The sequence below is a fragment of the Tursiops truncatus genome, chromosome 21 (assembly GCF_011762595.2).
Source record: "Tursiops truncatus isolate mTurTru1 chromosome 21, mTurTru1.mat.Y, whole genome shotgun sequence".
In the NCBI taxonomy this organism is placed as follows: Eukaryota; Metazoa; Chordata; class Mammalia; order Artiodactyla; family Delphinidae; genus Tursiops; species Tursiops truncatus.
The window spans coordinates 9,503,633-9,522,153 of NC_047054.1; the positions used below are offsets into that span (position 1 = coordinate 9,503,633).

General features: G+C 37.8%; 1 protein-coding gene across 2 annotated transcripts in view; it reads left to right on the forward strand.

Annotated features, from left to right (window-relative positions):
* The window catches only part of CSMD1 (CUB and Sushi multiple domains 1), a 1,403,311-nt gene that overhangs the window by 1,241,190 nt on the left and 143,600 nt on the right, over positions 1-18,521 (forward strand). For both annotated transcript variants that reach the window (XM_033848938.2, XM_073798556.1), the window contains exons 37-39: positions 6,629-6,747; positions 10,464-10,533; positions 12,630-12,746. In XM_033848938.2, coding sequence (XP_033704829.2) covers positions 6,629-6,747; positions 10,464-10,533; positions 12,630-12,746 — 306 coding nt within the window. The remainder of the gene's footprint in view (positions 1-6,628; positions 6,748-10,463; positions 10,534-12,629; positions 12,747-18,521) is intronic.

Consider the following 18,521-nt stretch of genomic DNA (forward strand, 5'->3'; position numbering starts at 1 on the left):
GGATAAGATAACACCTCATATACCCCTGGGTGCATTTATGGAGATTTGACCTTGTGCATCCACGGAAGACAGCGCTGTACCTCCACCAGAGTGGGCATCCTGTAAACCGTGTCCATTCAGGGGTGTAATAAAGTTATCTTCATGTATTTAACTCTATATCAATCATTTGTTGATCCGTAAAATTTATCTAAGTGCTTTTATTTCAAAGAATCTCCCGAGACCCTTTCAACTCCTACCTCCTATTAAAATTGCTTTCATTAACATCAATTGATAATTCATGTCTTCCTCATTTCATACCAAGTTCTGATTGCACCAAGGACCATGGAAGAGTTTAAAGTCTTGTATATCTTGACTTCTACCTAACATCACAGAATGTTCCAGAGACCCTTCTAGTAATGTGAAGTCTGTCTTACAAGACTGTTCTGGGCATTCAGTAGTAACAGAACTTTGTTTGGTGGGCAACAAGAGAACCCCAGATTTATTTGGGGTTGAATGTAATACACACAAAAAACTGGTAACTGATTAAAACTTTTCTCCTAACAGTGATGTTTTGGCATTTTAACAAGTATTAAATTTAAGTGAAAGGTGCAATATAAACTACTTAATCCCTGGGTTCTTTAGTTGACTCTCTTCTAAAATAAAGGGATTGGAGTACAGTTTTCCTGTTGTTCTTTGATAGTCTTTGGAATTTCAGGCATTAATGGATTTGGGACGGGGAAGGGTGGAGTGTACAGAACTGACGCTTAATCCTAAACTCTTCGGACCATCACCTACTGTCCCTGCCACTGATTTAAGAGGTGGGTCCCAACATTAACTCTGTATTTATCAGCTAGTCTCTGGTTGCTGCTTGAGAGGATCATCAATCATTAAAGAAATTCTGCTGCTACTCACTCTGCCCATTACTCAGAGAGTTGCCCGCATGAAAAGGAGTTTGGTTTCAAATTATCAGTTGTCACTTGGTGCATCCACCCTTGTAACTCATTTGAGACTCATCTCCTCTTGGTGATGATCGCCCCCTCATCCCTGTCCCCCGAAACTAAATTGTGGATGTCGCTGCATTCATCCCCATTTATTGGAGCATCTGTTATATGCCTACTCTAGCCTCTAGCCTCCATAGACAGAATCATGATGAGACAACCATACATGGTCTCTGCTTATGCAGAATTTATATTCTAGTGGTGGGGGCATAATATATAAGAAAACACCATGATGGTTATAGATTGTTTTAAGCACCTTGAAGCAAATAAGCAGTATTCTGAGGTGCAAAGTAACTGTGGAGCTCTGTTTTTCATTGACAATATTAATTGAAGGAAGGATGAAACAATGGACATTATTCAACCACAAAAAGACTTAAGGGAAATGCATTGTAGTCAAAGGAGACTATCAAGGGGTACCCCAGGTAGAAAGGCACCTATTGTACTCATGAAGCCGAAAAAAAAAAAAATGTCTAGACTAAAGGGAACCTTTTGGGCAGTCAGAAGAGAGGCAGGAAGCAAAATTGAAAGAGTGAGCCAGAGAGAGAATGTTCCCCACCTTGTAGCCCAGGATTTTATCCTGAGAACAGTTGAAAGACATTGAACAGTTTCCATCAGGGAAGTAACGTCATCTGATTTATCCTTCAACCAGATCAGTTAGGTTGTTGAGTAGAGACCCACTTGGACAGTGACAAGAGAGGGGGTATCCTCATCAGATAAACAGATGTTGCAGTTGTCAGCAGGCTCAGAGGAAGCTCAGTTCTGTGGCTCAGAGGAGGTGGGATGCAGGAGAAACAAGGATGTGAGATGCACATGGTAGGTAGAACTGACAGGTCTGCTGATGGATGCAGAGTGTGGACAAGGACGAAGTAAGAAGGCCCATGGGTTTGGGCATCCTTACTAATGATAGGTCTGTTCGGAATTGTTATTTCTTCATGATACTTGGTAGGTTGTATATTTCTTGGGATTTATCCATTTCTTCTAGGTTATCCATTTCATTGGTGTATAAGTGTTCATAGTTTTTTAAAATGCCTTTAATTTCTAAATTTAATTATTTGAGTCTTTTAAAATTTTTTTCTCAGTCTATCTAAGGGTTTGTTGATTTTGTTGATATTTAAAAAAATACTTTTGGTCTTGTTGATGTTTTCCATTGTTTCATATTCTCTATTTTATTGACTTCTCCTCTAATCTTTATTATTTTCTTCCTTATGCTAACTTTTGGTTTAGTTTGTTCTTTTTCTAGTTCCTTGAGGTATAAAGTTAGGTTGTTTATTTGAGATCATTTTTCTTCTATAATGTAAGCATTAACAGCTATAAACTTCCCTTTTAGTACTGCTTTTACTGCATCCTGTAAGTTTTTATATGTTGTGTTTTTGTTTTCATGTCTCCAGATATTTGCTAAATTCTCTTGTGATTTGTTCCTTGACCTGTTGGTTGAGTTTAAGATTGAGTTCTTTAATTTCCATCTATTTGTGCATTTTCCTTTTTTCCCTCTGCTATTGATTTCTTGTTTCATTCTAAAGTGATTGATGAAAATACTCTGTGTGATTTCAGTTTTTTAAAATTTGTTTAGACGTGTTTTGTGGCCTAACATGTGGCCTATCTTGGAGAATGTTCCATGTACACCAGAGAAGAATATGTGTTCTGCTTTTTTGGGTGGAGTATTCTGTATATATCTCTTAGGTCTAAATGGGCTTTAGTGTTGTTCAAGTCTTCTGTCCCTTATCTTCTATCTGGCTGTTCTATCCATAACTGAAAGTGGGATATTGAAGGTTCATACTGTTCTTGTGTTTGTGTCTATTTCTCCCTTCAGGTCTGTCAGTGTTTGCTTCACTTATTTGGCAGTTCCAGTGTCAGGTGCATATATATTTATTATTGTTATATCTCCTTGGTGAATTGACCCTTTTATTATTATATATATAATGTCCTTCTTTGTCTCTTGTGACAGTTTTTGTTTTAACATCTATTCTAAGTATGGCCATCCCTGATGTCTTTAGGTTCCTTTTTGCATGAAATATCTTTTTCAATCCTTTCACTTTTAGACTACGTGTGTACTTAGATCTAAAATGAGTAAATGGTAGATAGCAAATGCCTGGAACTTTTTTTTAATCCATTCTGCCAATCTGTGTCTTTGTTTTCTGTATGTCTTTTAGCATTTTTGTCTCTATTTTCCTCTTACTCCATTTTTTTTTGTCTCATTGATTTTTTTGTAGTGACATAACTTCTCTTTGTATTAAATAAATGTTTTCATTGTGGTTACAACTGCAATTACATAAAACGTCTTAAAGTTATAACAATCTGTTTTAAACTAATAATAACTTCAATCGCATTTAAAAATTCTACTGCCCCCCAAATTCATGGGATTGCTTCTCTTGACACTGGACACACAATCCCTATGCTTTAATGAGACCTTATGATCTATTAAATCGAAGGAATAGAATAGCATTTTTTATGTGGACTGAATCAGCCAACAGTTGACAGGTAAGAGAAAATATTTTTAGCTCCATATACACTAAACTTCTTAGACAATGAATAAAAAAGTAGTTTCTTTTCTTTGGATACTTTTTCTTAATTAAAGGGGTTTTCTTTACAGCTACTCTTTGATGTCAAGAAGATGTATGGACTTTGAACAATGTTGTATAGAAGTCTGAATGTACAGGATGACACATGTAGGTTAGATCTATGTGATGACGACATTTGACATTTACTTCATCTATTGTCATCCTCCCATCAGGTCTCCCTATGTGAAGTTGTGATTTCTTTCTTCACCTGTTTTCCAGCACATTGTCTGACCTTTAATACAATTTTTGGATTATGGGTTTACAGAGATTGTGAACAACACTTCTGTCTTAGGGTGTGCTTATGCAAAGGACTGGTTCTTTAATTGGTTACAATGAACAATATACTCGACAAATTTTTTCGTTTCAAAATGTAGGAGTAGCCGATATATTCCCTATAGTGTTTACGATGACCTGTCAGGTACCTAATGCTCATGTTTCTACATATCTGTCCTTCGACCTCTTTGCAGCTGCCAAATAATCCAACTCTATTGATCTCTCCGTTTGGTCTGCTTTCCTCTTTCTTTGATTATTATATTCATTATTGTTTTAAGCTGTCCAGCTAGAACAACATATTGGTTTTGAATTCTGAAGTTTGAAAACCATACACAATGCCAGTTGAAATGAGGACAGTGATAAGTTGAAAAACAAAATGTTCGAACTTATTTTAACTATATTTACAAAGGTCCTGCTTATCCTGCTCTAAATATTGGACAAAAAAATGCATGTTTATCATGTGTTTCAAAACCATAAAGTATCTTTATCTTTTTAGAATTCTAAATTGTAGTTTGAAATTTTATGGCGCAAGTATTTTAAATGTATTTTTTTAGGGTCAAATAAAAAATAAATGATATACAGTAGGAGTTCATGCCAATCTGTGATGGGAAAAAAAAGGTGAAATTGAAATATAGTTGCAGTTTATTTTCTAACGTTATAAAGGAGAGGGAGATAAATTAGATTTATATCAATAAAAAAAGTTAAAGGTGTAAGTGATGGTATTTGTCCATATTTAGCAATTTTATCATCGATGAAAAACCCCAAATGGCTTAAAATTCTGTGCTAGGAATAAAAAATATCGTCACTTAATGCATATGGTGTTTTATAGTTTTTAGTGTATAGACATTTAAGGAAAATCAATTTCAGCTTATAAAAACATTATGCTACACCTCACACCTGCTCATCCCAGACAGAATCCATGTGTTTCATGCTTGAAATTATCCTGTTTATATACAGTGGTGCCCATCCAGTGTAATTTCTATAGCATCATGTTCTCAAATGAACAATCTCACTGATGATGAGAAATAAAGACTCTTCTCTCTGTTTCATCTTCTCAGGCTCCAGGGTAAAGTGAGGCAAACTGGTGATTCTCAAACTTTAATGCATAAGAATCACCAGGGATGGTGTTAACAGGCAGATTCTGGTCCAATAGTTCTGAGATACCCAAAGTGTGCATCTCTTACAGGCTCCCACACTTACCATACTTTGAAAAGCAGGGCAGTGGAGGAAACTGACTGTTACCTCACCCAGGTGAGCAGGTGGGTCTGCACACCTGCACCTGGGAACCTTGGCCTGCCCATCTCACTTTGCTCTGCCTTGACCTTAATGTCAGACACCGGAGTCTACATTAAGGTTCTTGTGAGGATTAGAGCAACGTGATGCAGCCAGGAGAGCGACTGGCAAACAGTACTGTCTTCGTCCCTTGCTCCAAGGGACTGCCTGTCCCTTGATTTCTCCAAGCGCTGCCTGTCGAGACCCCAAGGCTGCCTCGTGAGTTGGCACCATGTGGAGTGACACCAACTCCTGCTCTCAGAGGCATCCCATGCATGCTGTTGCCCATCTGGAAATTCTTAATAATTTCATCTCTGACCTCGAAATCTGATGGGGACAGTGAAGCATGCACACGAGCAGAGGAGATGTGCCAGCTGCAGTGGGTGCCCACAGGTGTGGACCCAGTCCTGAGGGCAGGGCAGGCAGCATGCGTCCTCATTGTGCACTGGGACCCACAATTGTGTGGCTGCATAGACCAGCCTTCATGTCCTGGAAGAACAATCTTCCCCTCCCCCAGCCCCGCCCCATTACTCAGAGTCCCAGTCAGTTAGTTAATCTGATTAGTTCCTTCATGTTAATGAAAAGAACAAGAACCAAAGTCTCAGTCCAAGAGCATGTGAAGGATTTTAAGCTGGTCTGCTCTGAAGAAGTCCTTCTCTCCCATTTCTCACCCTGGATAACTTATTAGTGCTTAGTAACTTGGGATGTGAGAAAAAGATGTACTAGAATCATGGAAGATTATTAGCAATCACCAAATCTTTAGCAAAATTTCAAATACATTTTTGATTCTATAAAATACCACAGCTACATATTTTGATTATTCATATGATAAGGGTTTATACAAATAAGTATCAATGTTAAATGGTCCTTGGCATTCATTCATCTGATATTCTAAGCTGAATTCCAATATTATATGATGCATTTTTTAAAATTTTGTTAGTGTCTTAACTAAAGGCAATTCCATCTAGGAAAGTGCCTGATTACAGCTTTAGGGTCTGTAAGTATTGGTCCTTTTTACCTAAAGAACAAACTGTTCATGAGAATTTTTTTGTTGTTGTCTTTAAATGAGAAAGAGAGAGAGAGAGAGATTGAATATAAAATATTTGTTCTCATATTATGTTTTTCCAGAAGGATAGAATTCCCAGATTCACACTTAAAATTTTTCAAAAAGACTGCTAAGTATGCTAGAAAAACAAAAAGCAAGAGAGCCATATCATGGGGATTTGCATATAATAGGAAACAGTTTCCTTAAAGACCTTTTAAAATGTGTATGCATTGGAATTGGAGTGTTTTACACTAAATGTGGAAGTAACAAATTTTATTCTTTAAAGAAATTTCATTACACAGTGGAAATGAAATTAATTAATATTTAAGATTTAGCTCAAACTGATTGAAAGTTAATGTCTTCTTGGTAGACAAACAAGAGAGAGAGTTTTTGTTCATTTCTATAGGAGGAGAGCAATAGGAAAACGCTATTTCGCTATTCAAATGATAAGAATATTGTTCATTTTACATAGCTTGTAAGTGTTTTTCTTTACGTTTCCCCAGCCGTAGGTCTTGCTGCTTGCCAAGAGCCAGCCCTTCCCAGCAACAGCATCAAAACAGGAGACCGATACATGGTGAACGATGTGCTGTCCTTTCAGTGCGAGCCTGGATACACGCTGCAGGTATTTTATTTTTTTATTTGAGCTTTTGGTAGTAGAGGGGCTCAGCATGGTAATCCTCAGCCAGCTCACTTAAGACAACGCCCTAGATTTGCACCCAGAGACCTAATCTAGTTTCTCTCATTCAGTTTGTGAATCAAAGTAGTCATATTAAACCATGCATACAGGTAAATTTAATGATGATGCGGAAATAGCTTCTAAATGATAAAACATCCTTTTAAGGTTGAGCATATTATTTTCATAATACTTTTATTTCAAAATGTATACTCTCCCAATAACTAGATAAAATTCTAAGGGCCAAAGCATTGACACAGTCTCCTCAACAGTCCTCTCCTGGCAACCCGATTATTGGGTTGGCTCTGAGTCCCATGCTTGTCCTGCATTGCAGACTGTTCTTATGATTTAGTTCAGTAAATCTTCAAGTGCCTACTTGTGTGCCAGGTAAATATGGTGCTCAAATAATAGGGTTAAATGCTTTTCAAGAAATGTTAAGCAGAAGTTTTTATAGTCTTATTTTTTTTTATTAAATTTGTTTATGTAAAGTTTAAATAAATATTTTACAAACCAATGTATAGCAACATGAGTCATGTTTCTGTTATTTGTTTTCTGGGTTAGCCACAAATAAGCATACTCCCAGAACAGTTTATCTGTGTCCTCTAGCATAATCCACATATAATTCTCCCTACCAACAATGAATACTGAAATCTAAACATGTGTATTCCAAAGTCCAACAGACATATTTAAGCCTACTTAGGTTTCTACACTTCAGTTAATTCAGGTAATAGAGTACTTTTTGCTGTATGTTTGTTACAACACTGAAGCTGAAGGTGTTTCAAGAACATTAGTTGTATTCTGTAAGTGACTTAAATAAAACCTGGAGTACTCATCAGAAAGAAGTTCCGCAGATACAGCAGTGAAGTGACAGCATTGCGTATAGTCCCATTTCTGGGCGCTGGGGTAAATATCTTGCAGAACTGAAACCAGTTAGAGCAGCAGCAGCAAACGCTGGAAGCTGATGGCCTGCCCGCCTGGTGCTTCACGTGCAGAGCCTGTGTTACTCTCAGTCAACCTCATGGTGTGGCACTGGGGGCACATCTTTCCCTAATGGGGAAGGGGAGTGAGCCAGTGCCTGATAGGAGGGGGTGGGCAAAAGCTGGCACATCTGGAGGGACCACCTGCAGAAATCAGCCTGGGCCTTAAGTTTGAGAAAATATCAGTAAAACACCTAACACACTTCAGCAAACGAAAGCTAGTATAGCTATTATTATAAACAAACAATAAACAAACATCGGCATATAAAGCCACCTTCATCAAAACAACCTACAACCTGCGTTCATAGATCTTGGTGGGTATCACGGTAATTGCTTTGACTCTGCAAAAACATGGGCAGAGACTTGGAAAGTAGAACAGGAGTTACTGAAAAAGCTTTGCCAAACCTTCATCCATGGAAACAAGCTTTTAACCAAGCACGTCAAGGCCGTTTTAACTGATTCTTTAAGAACAGAAACTTCCTGTTTCACGTGTTACAGCAGAAAGAATTATAAGTCACATCCCAGGGGTTTCATTTAGAGGAATACCTTACTCTATACTGACAAGCCATTTTTATGCTTTTTGGTTTTTTTTTACTTCTTTATAAATTGACTTAAACCACGTAAATATCATGTTGTCTCTCTCCTCTCCCAGATCCCCACACGTTAACACTTTCTCTCACTCACGTGTGTTCATCTTTCTACACGTTTATGACAGCACTTTGCATTTACTGTCAGCATCCTTTTATAAGGAAGACTTCTATAGCCCTCAGAGAAGAAACTAGAAAGGGTTATTTAGTAAAGACATTTCTTACAATGAATTGTTTAATATGCTGCTTAGAGATAAAAGCCTGCAGACACACATCTGTAGAGTCCAGTCAGGCCACTTAGCTCTTGTTTTCAAATGCAAACTAAGATTTTTTTTTTCTTTATAACAGTTTCAAGCATTGAATTTACAAGCTGTGACTTTCTCTCATTCACATGAGTTAAAAAGGATTCTGGACTTTTTAAAAAGTTGCTAACAACTGGGAATTTTGGTAACGCATTAGTATATTTGGAATGACAGCATGCATAAATTACATATTATTCATGAAAAGAATTGTTCCTTTTATGGTTTACGTACAAATGTCTATAAGTGCATCTGCCTAGTGAGATTCAGGCATAAAGTGGCAGAGACAGGACACATCAAATGTCAGTCCCAGATATCTGAATGATTAATGATTTCCTTCTCTCTAGATTTGTTTTACTTTTCTTTTCAAAGATGAAAAACGAAAATTCCCATTTGAAGCTAGTAAATAAATACACAGATTCCTGTGTTGTTTTGGATCCATTATAAAAATTTCAGCTGGAATCACTAATATGAAATGTCTTTGCTGAAATCAATAGCAGGATGTGACCTAGATTGGTAATAAATGACCATTTTATTGGTAGTCTTCCATAAATACCTTTAAAGGCTTTTGTACTTTGTTTGTCCAAAATTCAGAAAGAAATTTATTAAAGATAACGTAATAGGTCAGAGAATGAGGAGATACAGAGCATGAAATTTGGCAGGAAAAGCATTATCCTGCATGTCTTCTTTAAGAATAAGTGTAGTCTTCCTTTACTGTAACAACTTTTAAGAATATTAGGTAGTAGGAGAAAATGAGTTTTGTGGCACATGAATTGAGTATGAAACCTTCCTAAGCTTGGGGAATCGGTTTGTCATTGATAACTGCCTTTGTGCAAATTCTTGTTTGATGCGTTCCCAATATGGCTGGGATTATTTAACATGAATTAAAGATTTGTTTTTCAGCTGCCTCTATGCCAATTTTGTTTGGCAAATGGAAATTCACAAGATAAGTATTCATGGCACATAAAACCACCAAGTCACAATAAGGAAAAAAGTAAAATTGAATAGTCTGCACACAGAGGTGCCCGTTCACTACCTTCTCTTTCATCTTAAAAGAGATTAGCACGAAACACTGAGAATTTAACCTGCTGCTGTTTAATTTTTAAAAGAGTAATAATAGGACAGATTTTTTGAAGGTTGAAAGTTGAAAACTTTATGTATTTAGAGGATAAAGAGACCTTGAATGATGAGGATTAATTTCATCGCAGACACGTTAATTTGACAGCTGTGAGGCTGTCTGATAATAAAATGAATATTAAGTCTCCCTCTTTCTCCAATAAAGGAAGAACTGACCCAGTTCTTTGCTGAACCGTAAAGGTCATGTGAGTTGCACTTGAACCGTAGGCAACTGTGAAAGTTAACCTTTGTATGAGCAGATTACTTACCTTTGACATGTCACCCTTCAGATCTATACCTAGTATTTCCTAATCATTTTCAGCCTCTTAGACCAAAAGCTGTAACTTTTGATGATTAAAAAAAAGACTTACTTTGACCAGTTCAGTTCAACATTGTAAGCATTAGGGAAGCATCCTGGCAGAAATAAAGACCGTTGAAGGGGACATCACAAGATTTTGATTTCAGTGACAAGAAACACAATGATTATGGATTTTTTTTTCTATTTTAATTCCAAATATGAGATTCATTAACACACATTAGTAGATTTCATGAGTTCTGATTTTTTTGCATTTGTAATTAAATCAAAAAGGGAAAACCAAAGAAAGTACAGATGTTCTCACAAACATTTAAGCCTTAAATACTCTATGTTCAGTTATGTGAGTTTTATTTCCTTTTCTCTTGAACAGGGCCGTTCCCACATCTCCTGCATGCCAGGGACTGTTCGGCGTTGGAACTACCCGTCTCCCCTTTGCATTGGTATGGACATGCCTTCCGTCACTGGGCCTCTGTGCAGATTATCAGTAACGTAATGGTGATCTCCTTGAGCCACTTTTGAGCTTCAAAGATGCACTTTTAAATTCCTTTCAAACATTTGTTACATGATGATAACATAATAATGCTGTTATTGGATTGGACAAGCATCTTCTCCCCCTGGATGTGGTTCCTCAGCTTTTCCAGCATCTCTGAACCAACCAACAGGGATTAGATGCAAGACTGCTAGCTCGAGGCACTAAAGGCACAGCACATGCGTATCAGAAGCCAGTGGATTCATTCATGGCAAGAATGAACGTAGCTGGTCTGAGAGTCTGAGAAGGGTTCTGTGTACACCTTTAGCCTCAGGAAAATCACATTTCCAGAAACAAAATTGAGAAGTACCGATAAGTGATGTGAAGTTGGAGGGACAGTATTTTATATCAAAAAGTATTTGATATCAAGGCAGCCGCCCTGTGGAGGGACTCACTGGGACTGGGATTCAGGCATAGAACATCCGTCTCCCTATTTATTTTTAAATGAAGAGCTTTCCCTTAAACGTGGGAATTTAAATATTTTAAGCTTTGAAATAAAATCAACTCACAGTGGGTATTCAATCAAATGATATGTCATTGCTGACACTCTGTATTATGTGAGGAAATGTTTTATTTGAATAGTTTACTTATATTAGCCAAATATAGTCAATTGTATCTTTTATTTTACATGTTTCGTATATTAGCAGATATCAAAGATGCATCAACTTCCATAACACTTGCTTGCTCCTAATTCCTTACAAGGTATAGAGGAAGTTTTTTCACTGGAAAACTCACAAACATCCCACAATAAATTTCAAAGACTTATTTGAGAGATTGAAAGTTTTCTTAGCTGTTAGCTTTAGATTAATCCAAGCTGGGGGATTTTAGGACTAGAAATCCATGAAGAGATAGTATTTTACTAATAAGTTCTTGGAAATCTCAAGTCCTGATTTTTTTTAATAATAGTGCTAAGGAAGACAATTTACAGCAAAACACTTCTCTACAAGTTACTGAGTGTCAAGCATCGTTCCCAGAGCTTAACCAGTATTAACTAAATTGAACTTCATGACATGCCTCAGGGTGGCCAAGCCGTTTGCCAGGGCCCCGCACCAAGCTGGCACTCCCTGCATCATGTGACCCCTCCAGCGGGACATGGCCTGTACCTTGGAGTAAAAATCCCATATATTCTTACCAAAATATCAGGAATCTGTATAAAATAAGATATATAAACCCAGTTAAAACCCCAAGATACCTGGCTCTTTTATAAAAATAAGCACCTTGTTCTTTAGCCATACCATTGTACCAAAAACGCTTTGAATATGCTGTTTAACCATAAGAAAAGGCCTGGCATGGAGGGGTTTCCCCAGCAGGAGGCAGGAGTCAGGCTACCAAATGATGGTGGACAGATGAGCCCCTGGAAGAAGGCTGAGACTTGAGGGTTATACTGAAAATCTTGCTGGGATCATTGGACAGATGTAAAATAAGAGAAGCCCATTGATGGAGGTTTTTAAATATCGCAAAGGAAAAAAGATTGATACACAGCTTTTGGGGGCTCTGTTTGTACGCCCATCCAATGGTTCTTGTCTTTTGAGATGAACAAAAGAATGCGATCACATACAGTGATAACTAAGTACTCAAGGAATTAGGTTATCATCCTTGTTTGACAGGAGGTGCACCCAACATCGAGACCCCCTTCTCTCTCTCCCAGGACAATGATAATTGTCCTGACTTAAAGGTGTGAGTATTGATGACAACTCAGAACCTGAAAGTCAATCAGATGCCTGACCAAAATGCATTAAATTGACCACGCTTTACTGGGAGCCTCTGTGGACCAGAAGTAGATAAACTGAAGACCTGTCTTTGTCCTTAAGCAGTGGAAACTCAGGAGGGAGAACTAGACCCATAAATAACTAAAGGGCATCGCGTTATGTATGTGCTGAAATGAGGTGCAAATTCGTTTCTGAAGACTTGCTTCTAGGTAGCGTGGTCCCATAGAGTGGGGGGAGGGAATTGTCCTTGCTGGAAAACGAGGACACACAGCACTAACTCCCCTTGTCCGGCCAACAGCGACCTGCGGGGGGACCTTGAGCAGCATGGGGGGCGTGATCCTGAGCCCGGGGTTCCCGGGCACCTACCCCAGCAACCTGGACTGCACCTGGAAGATCGCCTTGCCCACTGGCTACGGTGAGTGAGACACTTTTTCATTCCTCAAAATTCAACTTTTTAATTTTTATCTTGGAAAGAATTAGGCTGAGTGAAAAATGGGCCTATCCTGTTGACCTAAGTGTGTCTTTAATTGAAAGTGGCTTACAGATTTAAATAAATCTTTGGCAGAATAACTTTGAGAACAGAAAGTTACTTGAAAAATCAGTTCAGCCGTGCAAGACTTTTCAAGGCAAATTAAATTAGTTGAATGATGAACAGTAGAGGCACATGACGTGCAGCATGTAGCGTCCCTAATTCAATTATCAATCTCTTTATAACACTGTCTTTTATAATGTATCACTGGAATTCAGTAATGGTGGTAGTTTCTTTTGAACAATTTTTAAGGTTTTTCTCAGGTTATAACTCATTCTAGTTTTGTTCTATAAACTTTTGTTGTTATAACTTGCATTGATTTAGGTTTATGAAAATGGCTTTTTATCATATTTAGTTATGAACTTTCAGGTTACCTACCTTAAATAGTTCCTAATTTTAATTGTTATGTACACTAAAATCCCATTCTGGCCTGCTTCAGAAATTCACAGTCTGTGTGAAATTTTGATTCCCTATCATGCCTTTCCTTGTCTGCCTCATGATGTCCTTATATTTTAGTTCATTAATTTGGGTTTTCCCCACCTGTGATTTTCTCAAAAGTACACAGTATGATAGGGGTGCCAAATTAGATATTCACAGAATGTCCCAGAATGTCTCAGAGTAATTGAGTACTTATGAATGTTAGTTGAGTGATGAATGAACATAAGCATAAGTGGAAATCGTTGCCCTAGAAGAGGATTATATTTTTTAAGTTTTCAAAGCTCTTGCCTTGAGAATCTGTGCCGGGAGGGCAGCAGGAAAGGGAGGGTCCACCTGCTCAGCTAAGAGCCTCCAAGAGGGCGGCGGGCATGAGGCCACCAGGGCAAGGGGGAGCATGGAAGGGACCCTCCCCCCCGTGGAGAACACACGTGAGGTTCATGTCCACTGAGTTCCTGAAGGGGCCACCAGAGTGTGGGGATAAAAAAGGGGAGACAGTTCACAGAAGGATCACAGAGGCGCTCTATTTCTTCCAGGTTTTTTAGTTTTGTTTTTTAAATCCTGAACTCTCTGAACATAGAGGCCGTAATTGTGCTCTGTGGTAGACGGAACAGAAGCCTTTGCCTTTAACCAACATTGGCTCAGCTATCCTCAAAGGCTGGTCTGTTTTCTCACCCTGGGGATCTGAAGATCTGGACATGGTTGGTTCAGTGTTTGGAGTCAGGTGTCAGGATCGGAGTTGTAGGTGACCCAGGAGGTTCCAACAGGGTCTGAGCATCTTGAGGGTCACAAGCTTATAAGACGAGTAATGATAGTTCACTCAGGCTACTGCACTGAGTGAACCTCCAGGGACCTCATCTTCCTCACCTCTAAAAAGGAAATAACCACACAGGGTTACATGAGGATTCACCAAAACAACTCGGGCGAGAAATTTAGTATGGGGCTTGGCATGTCGTAAACAACAGCAGCAAAAAGCTAGCTGGTCTTTAAATTGTTGCTGCAAATAGTTCCCACTTTTCTTTCAAACCTCATCAGAAGCATTTTACTCATGAATGGATATACACATTTTATTAATTTATTTTCCCAACTTTTCTGTGATTTGAGGTGGCTATTGTTTGGCATGTTTCCGTATGTTGCTCACTCACTGATAAACCAATATGCAAGACAGTAACTCAGGAAAAAAAAAAAAGAACAGTTAGATTGTCTGACCTCATGATCATGATCTATGAACCTAAAAAAACTTTATTTGAAGAAAGGTCAAAATTTTAAAAATATTTATGAAATATTACAATTAAAATTATTTGTCTTTAAAATCTGTGATATTGCCTAGTATTGGGCTTTAAAAAGCATCTTGAAGAATAAGCAAAAAGAAACCTTATGTCTTAAATCCTAACTACATGCAAAATAGTATGACTGTCCCTAGCGTTTTAGAATAGACGTAGTTATGCTTCGGAATAATTTGCTACAGATTAAATTTAAGTACCACACCAGGTTTGTCTGTGATAAATTTTATAATCTATAAATATACTTCTAAACATGAAATTATACATTTAAATTTAGGGAAGAGGCATGTACATTCCCGTTTCCTGGATTGTCAGTTTGGGTTTGGGTTGCTCAGGGTGTTAAGGATTATTGTACTAGTAATTACTGTACCGGTGACTGTAATTCCCCCAGCCACTCTGAAAAACACACCTATCCAGAATATGAGACATCAGTGCCTTTTCTTGAAAAAAAATAGGTTAGATGCCTTTCACTCGTGGAGGATTTTATTGCTGTGTTTGGATCTTTCCATACAACTGAATATGCGTGGGACCACCTCATAGATATCCGACCCATTCGTTAAGCAGCTACCAGCTCCGTCAAATAATTCTTCTGATTAATCCTTCTTCCGTCCCACATGCATGGACCAGTCAATAGCTTAATTAAATAGACAGAATGATTGGTTGCTCTGGCATCATGTGAAAGCCACCTTGGTCTCCCCTTGCTAATTACTCATCCCCCGCAGCAGCTATTTCCTGCATCCAGCCTCTGTGAGGGCCTGCAGTCAAGGGACTTTGTCTAAGGCGTGGGCAGTGTACATGGTGGCTCCTCATGTCTTTGAGCTCTGAGGTTAGCTGAGTAGGAATCCTAGTTCTGTCAGTGACTGATGGTATGAATTTGCCCAAGTTATCAACATGTTTTTGAACCTTTGTCCCTTATCTTTAAAACGAATACAATAAAATATCATTCTCCGACAGCCGTTCGGAGGTAATGCAAGCGCCTGGTATGGAGAAGGCATTGCCTAACTGTTAACTGCTTTTAGTTTCTAAGCCAAATGCTCTAATGATTTCTATGTTGTTTTCCTTCCTTTCCACAAATTTGGGTTGCTGTTTTGTGTGGCTTTGGCATGAGCTCAATCACCACAGAACTTCTGTCTCTATTTTCTTGAAAATTTCTAAAGGCATAGTTAACAGAAATGAAATCAAGTTTTTCTACTTTACCATTACTTTTTTTTTTAACATCTTTATTGGAGTATAACTGCTTTTATATTTAAAACCCACTGCACTTATACCGCACACCATGAGGTCCAAATTGGCCATGCCTTTAAACCATCTAGAAGTCTAAGGAGGATGTAAAAGACTCTTTAGACTATCCACTGAATTCTAAAAGTATTAACTCCTTTGCTCTATGTTTATTATGCACAGAAGATATAAAATAGAGCACTTTACTATTCACAGGTTCTATCAACTAAGAGACGAGAGTTTAACTCTGAAGCCATGGTCAGGTTACTATTCAAAGTTTTGTCAAAATCCAAAGTCAAAATTTTTTCTTCAGGTGCCTTTTACTGACACGTAATTTTCAGTGTGTAATGACAGTCGGTGTAAATTCCACCCAAGATGGGCATTCACACTGGTTTTCTTGTTGCAATGACACATTTTTGGTATTCTGTGAGATAAGAAAAGAATAGGTTAACGCTTACTTTAATCCCTTCATTTTGGCTTCATGATGTCAAACTGGACACAATTTGCTGAAAATTAGATAGCTAAAAATTCCATTCTAAACCAGGTTAGAGCTGGGCTTGGTTCTATTTCCTGATATGTATTAGGTAGTTTGATATGTGGCTGGATACTTTATCCTGCTTAATATGCTAATTTTTTTCCTAAAATTATAATTGTCATAATTCCATTTCAAGTTTAATTCCGAATCAGTAAAAGGCCACGGTCACCATTTCCTTTGCTTTAGAGATATTGGCCAGCCTTCCTTTTTTTTGCCCCTTGATCTGCTTGCTGTCTCTCATTTCTTTCTTGACTGGGTCATTCTGTGAATTTCAAAATGAGTCTCTGGGTGAATACACCTGACGTCTGCATATGCTTATCTGAAATGAGCTTATTTTAAGCCATTTCCCTGCTATTTGATTTTATACCTAAAAACAGGATACGTTTTTTAAGTGTTCTAATCTTGCCCTAGTTTCACATCCTATCTGGTACTTTTAGGACGTAAATAGAAATGTTAGTAATTCAACATTCGTTTTTGATTATTATTGTGTCAGCTTCTGTGTTCTTCCTCCTGGTGAAGAATGTGACGGGTGTTTATGAAACTCTGTAGACCACAGGGGTTCTGTGGCCTTGATGTAGCCACCAAAAAAAAAGAAATCCATTAGTATAGTTTATTAATTAGCTAAAAAACCCTCTTTTTCTTATCAGACTTGTGGACCAGGCCACAAAAGAGAACTGTATTTAATTCAGCAGTGGGTGAGGGAATAGATCAGATACTGTTGCGTGACTCAGGAAGTAGTTCAACTATCACAGGAGACAGGTCAGAATTGAAGGGCTGGGGACCACTAGCCCTGCCTGCTTTCCTTCCTTCTTTGCTTTCTCCCTGTCTCTCTCTCTCTTTCTTTTTCTCTATCTTTATCTCTCTCAATGCTTCTCTCTCTCTTTCTTCTTTTCTTGCTTCCAAATTTCTTTGACCAAACGTATTTACTGGGATTTAGGAGAAAATGAATTAGCTCACTGATGTCTCTTCAACACTTTTTAATATTTGCAGAAATGTTTTAAATTTATAGGTTTGTTCCATGTTGGTCGTCTGTTGTGCCTAGTATTAGAATGGGCAGGACGGCCACAGGCTGGGCTGTTCCTTTTCTGGCTGCTCATGTGTTGCCAGTACATATGTTTGGACCATATGTTACAAATTGAATTACTCCTTCCAAAAAGGATTCCAAAGTTTGGTTGCCTTGTTAAAGATGTTTCATTGTAAGTCTTTCTTCTGCTTTTCACTCTCTCGGTCTCTTCGTGAAGTATTCCACATTCTACTTCTTCCAATCTTCTCTATCAAACTAGGTTGAACAATTTTAACGCAAAATTATTTTCTCCAAAAAAATTGTAATATTTTTAACATGGTGATATCATTAGCTTTTGACTAGCACATTTTCATGCTAAACCAGAGAACATGAGGGCTCTGTCAGTTGGAGTTGGTGTCCATCCAACTCTGCCTCTCCCTGTGGTACATAGGACATAACACCCAGCCTTTCTGAGCCTTAGTTTGCTCACCTGTGAAATGATGGTCATAACAGTGATTACCTGATAAACTGAACCCCAAGAGTGATAGGTGGCCTTACACTCTGCCCAGCCAGAAAGGCCATTATTTACTCTTTTGTTCCTCCTCACAAGGTTTTCTTCATAATTGATAAAATTGTGTTTCTTGGATGATTTTAACCTTTATTGAGTACCTTTAGGTTGTTCTTCCCTATTACTCTTCGCATGAGCTTTTCTTCTTCTTCTTTTTTTTTTTTTTTTTTACTGAATTCAGGCTTTTGATACCTGCGTTTTCCATCAATACTAAGTAGATATGTTACTTTAAATTCTCTAGGTATTTACACTTAAGTAAGGTAACCCATGTTAACATGATCTTTAATATGATAATTTTAATATCTTTAATTTCCTAAAACCTAGGAAACATGTCAAACATATTAGATGAAAAAGAAAAAAATAAAGCTCTTTTTATCTCTCAAGAACAGGAGAAGAATAACACAAAGTAAAGCTTTCCTCATATGTTGAGAGAATGATCTACAATAGCTGCTGGTATTCTCAGTTTAGGTTTTACAAATCTAACTTAATTGCCTGGATTTGTGCAAAAGCTAATGTCTTTGGCATTCTAAATAAACTTGAAAGTGAATTAAAATATTTCAGACACAGTAGTCAATTAAATTTTCAACAATACCACAATGCAAATAACTAAATTATTTTG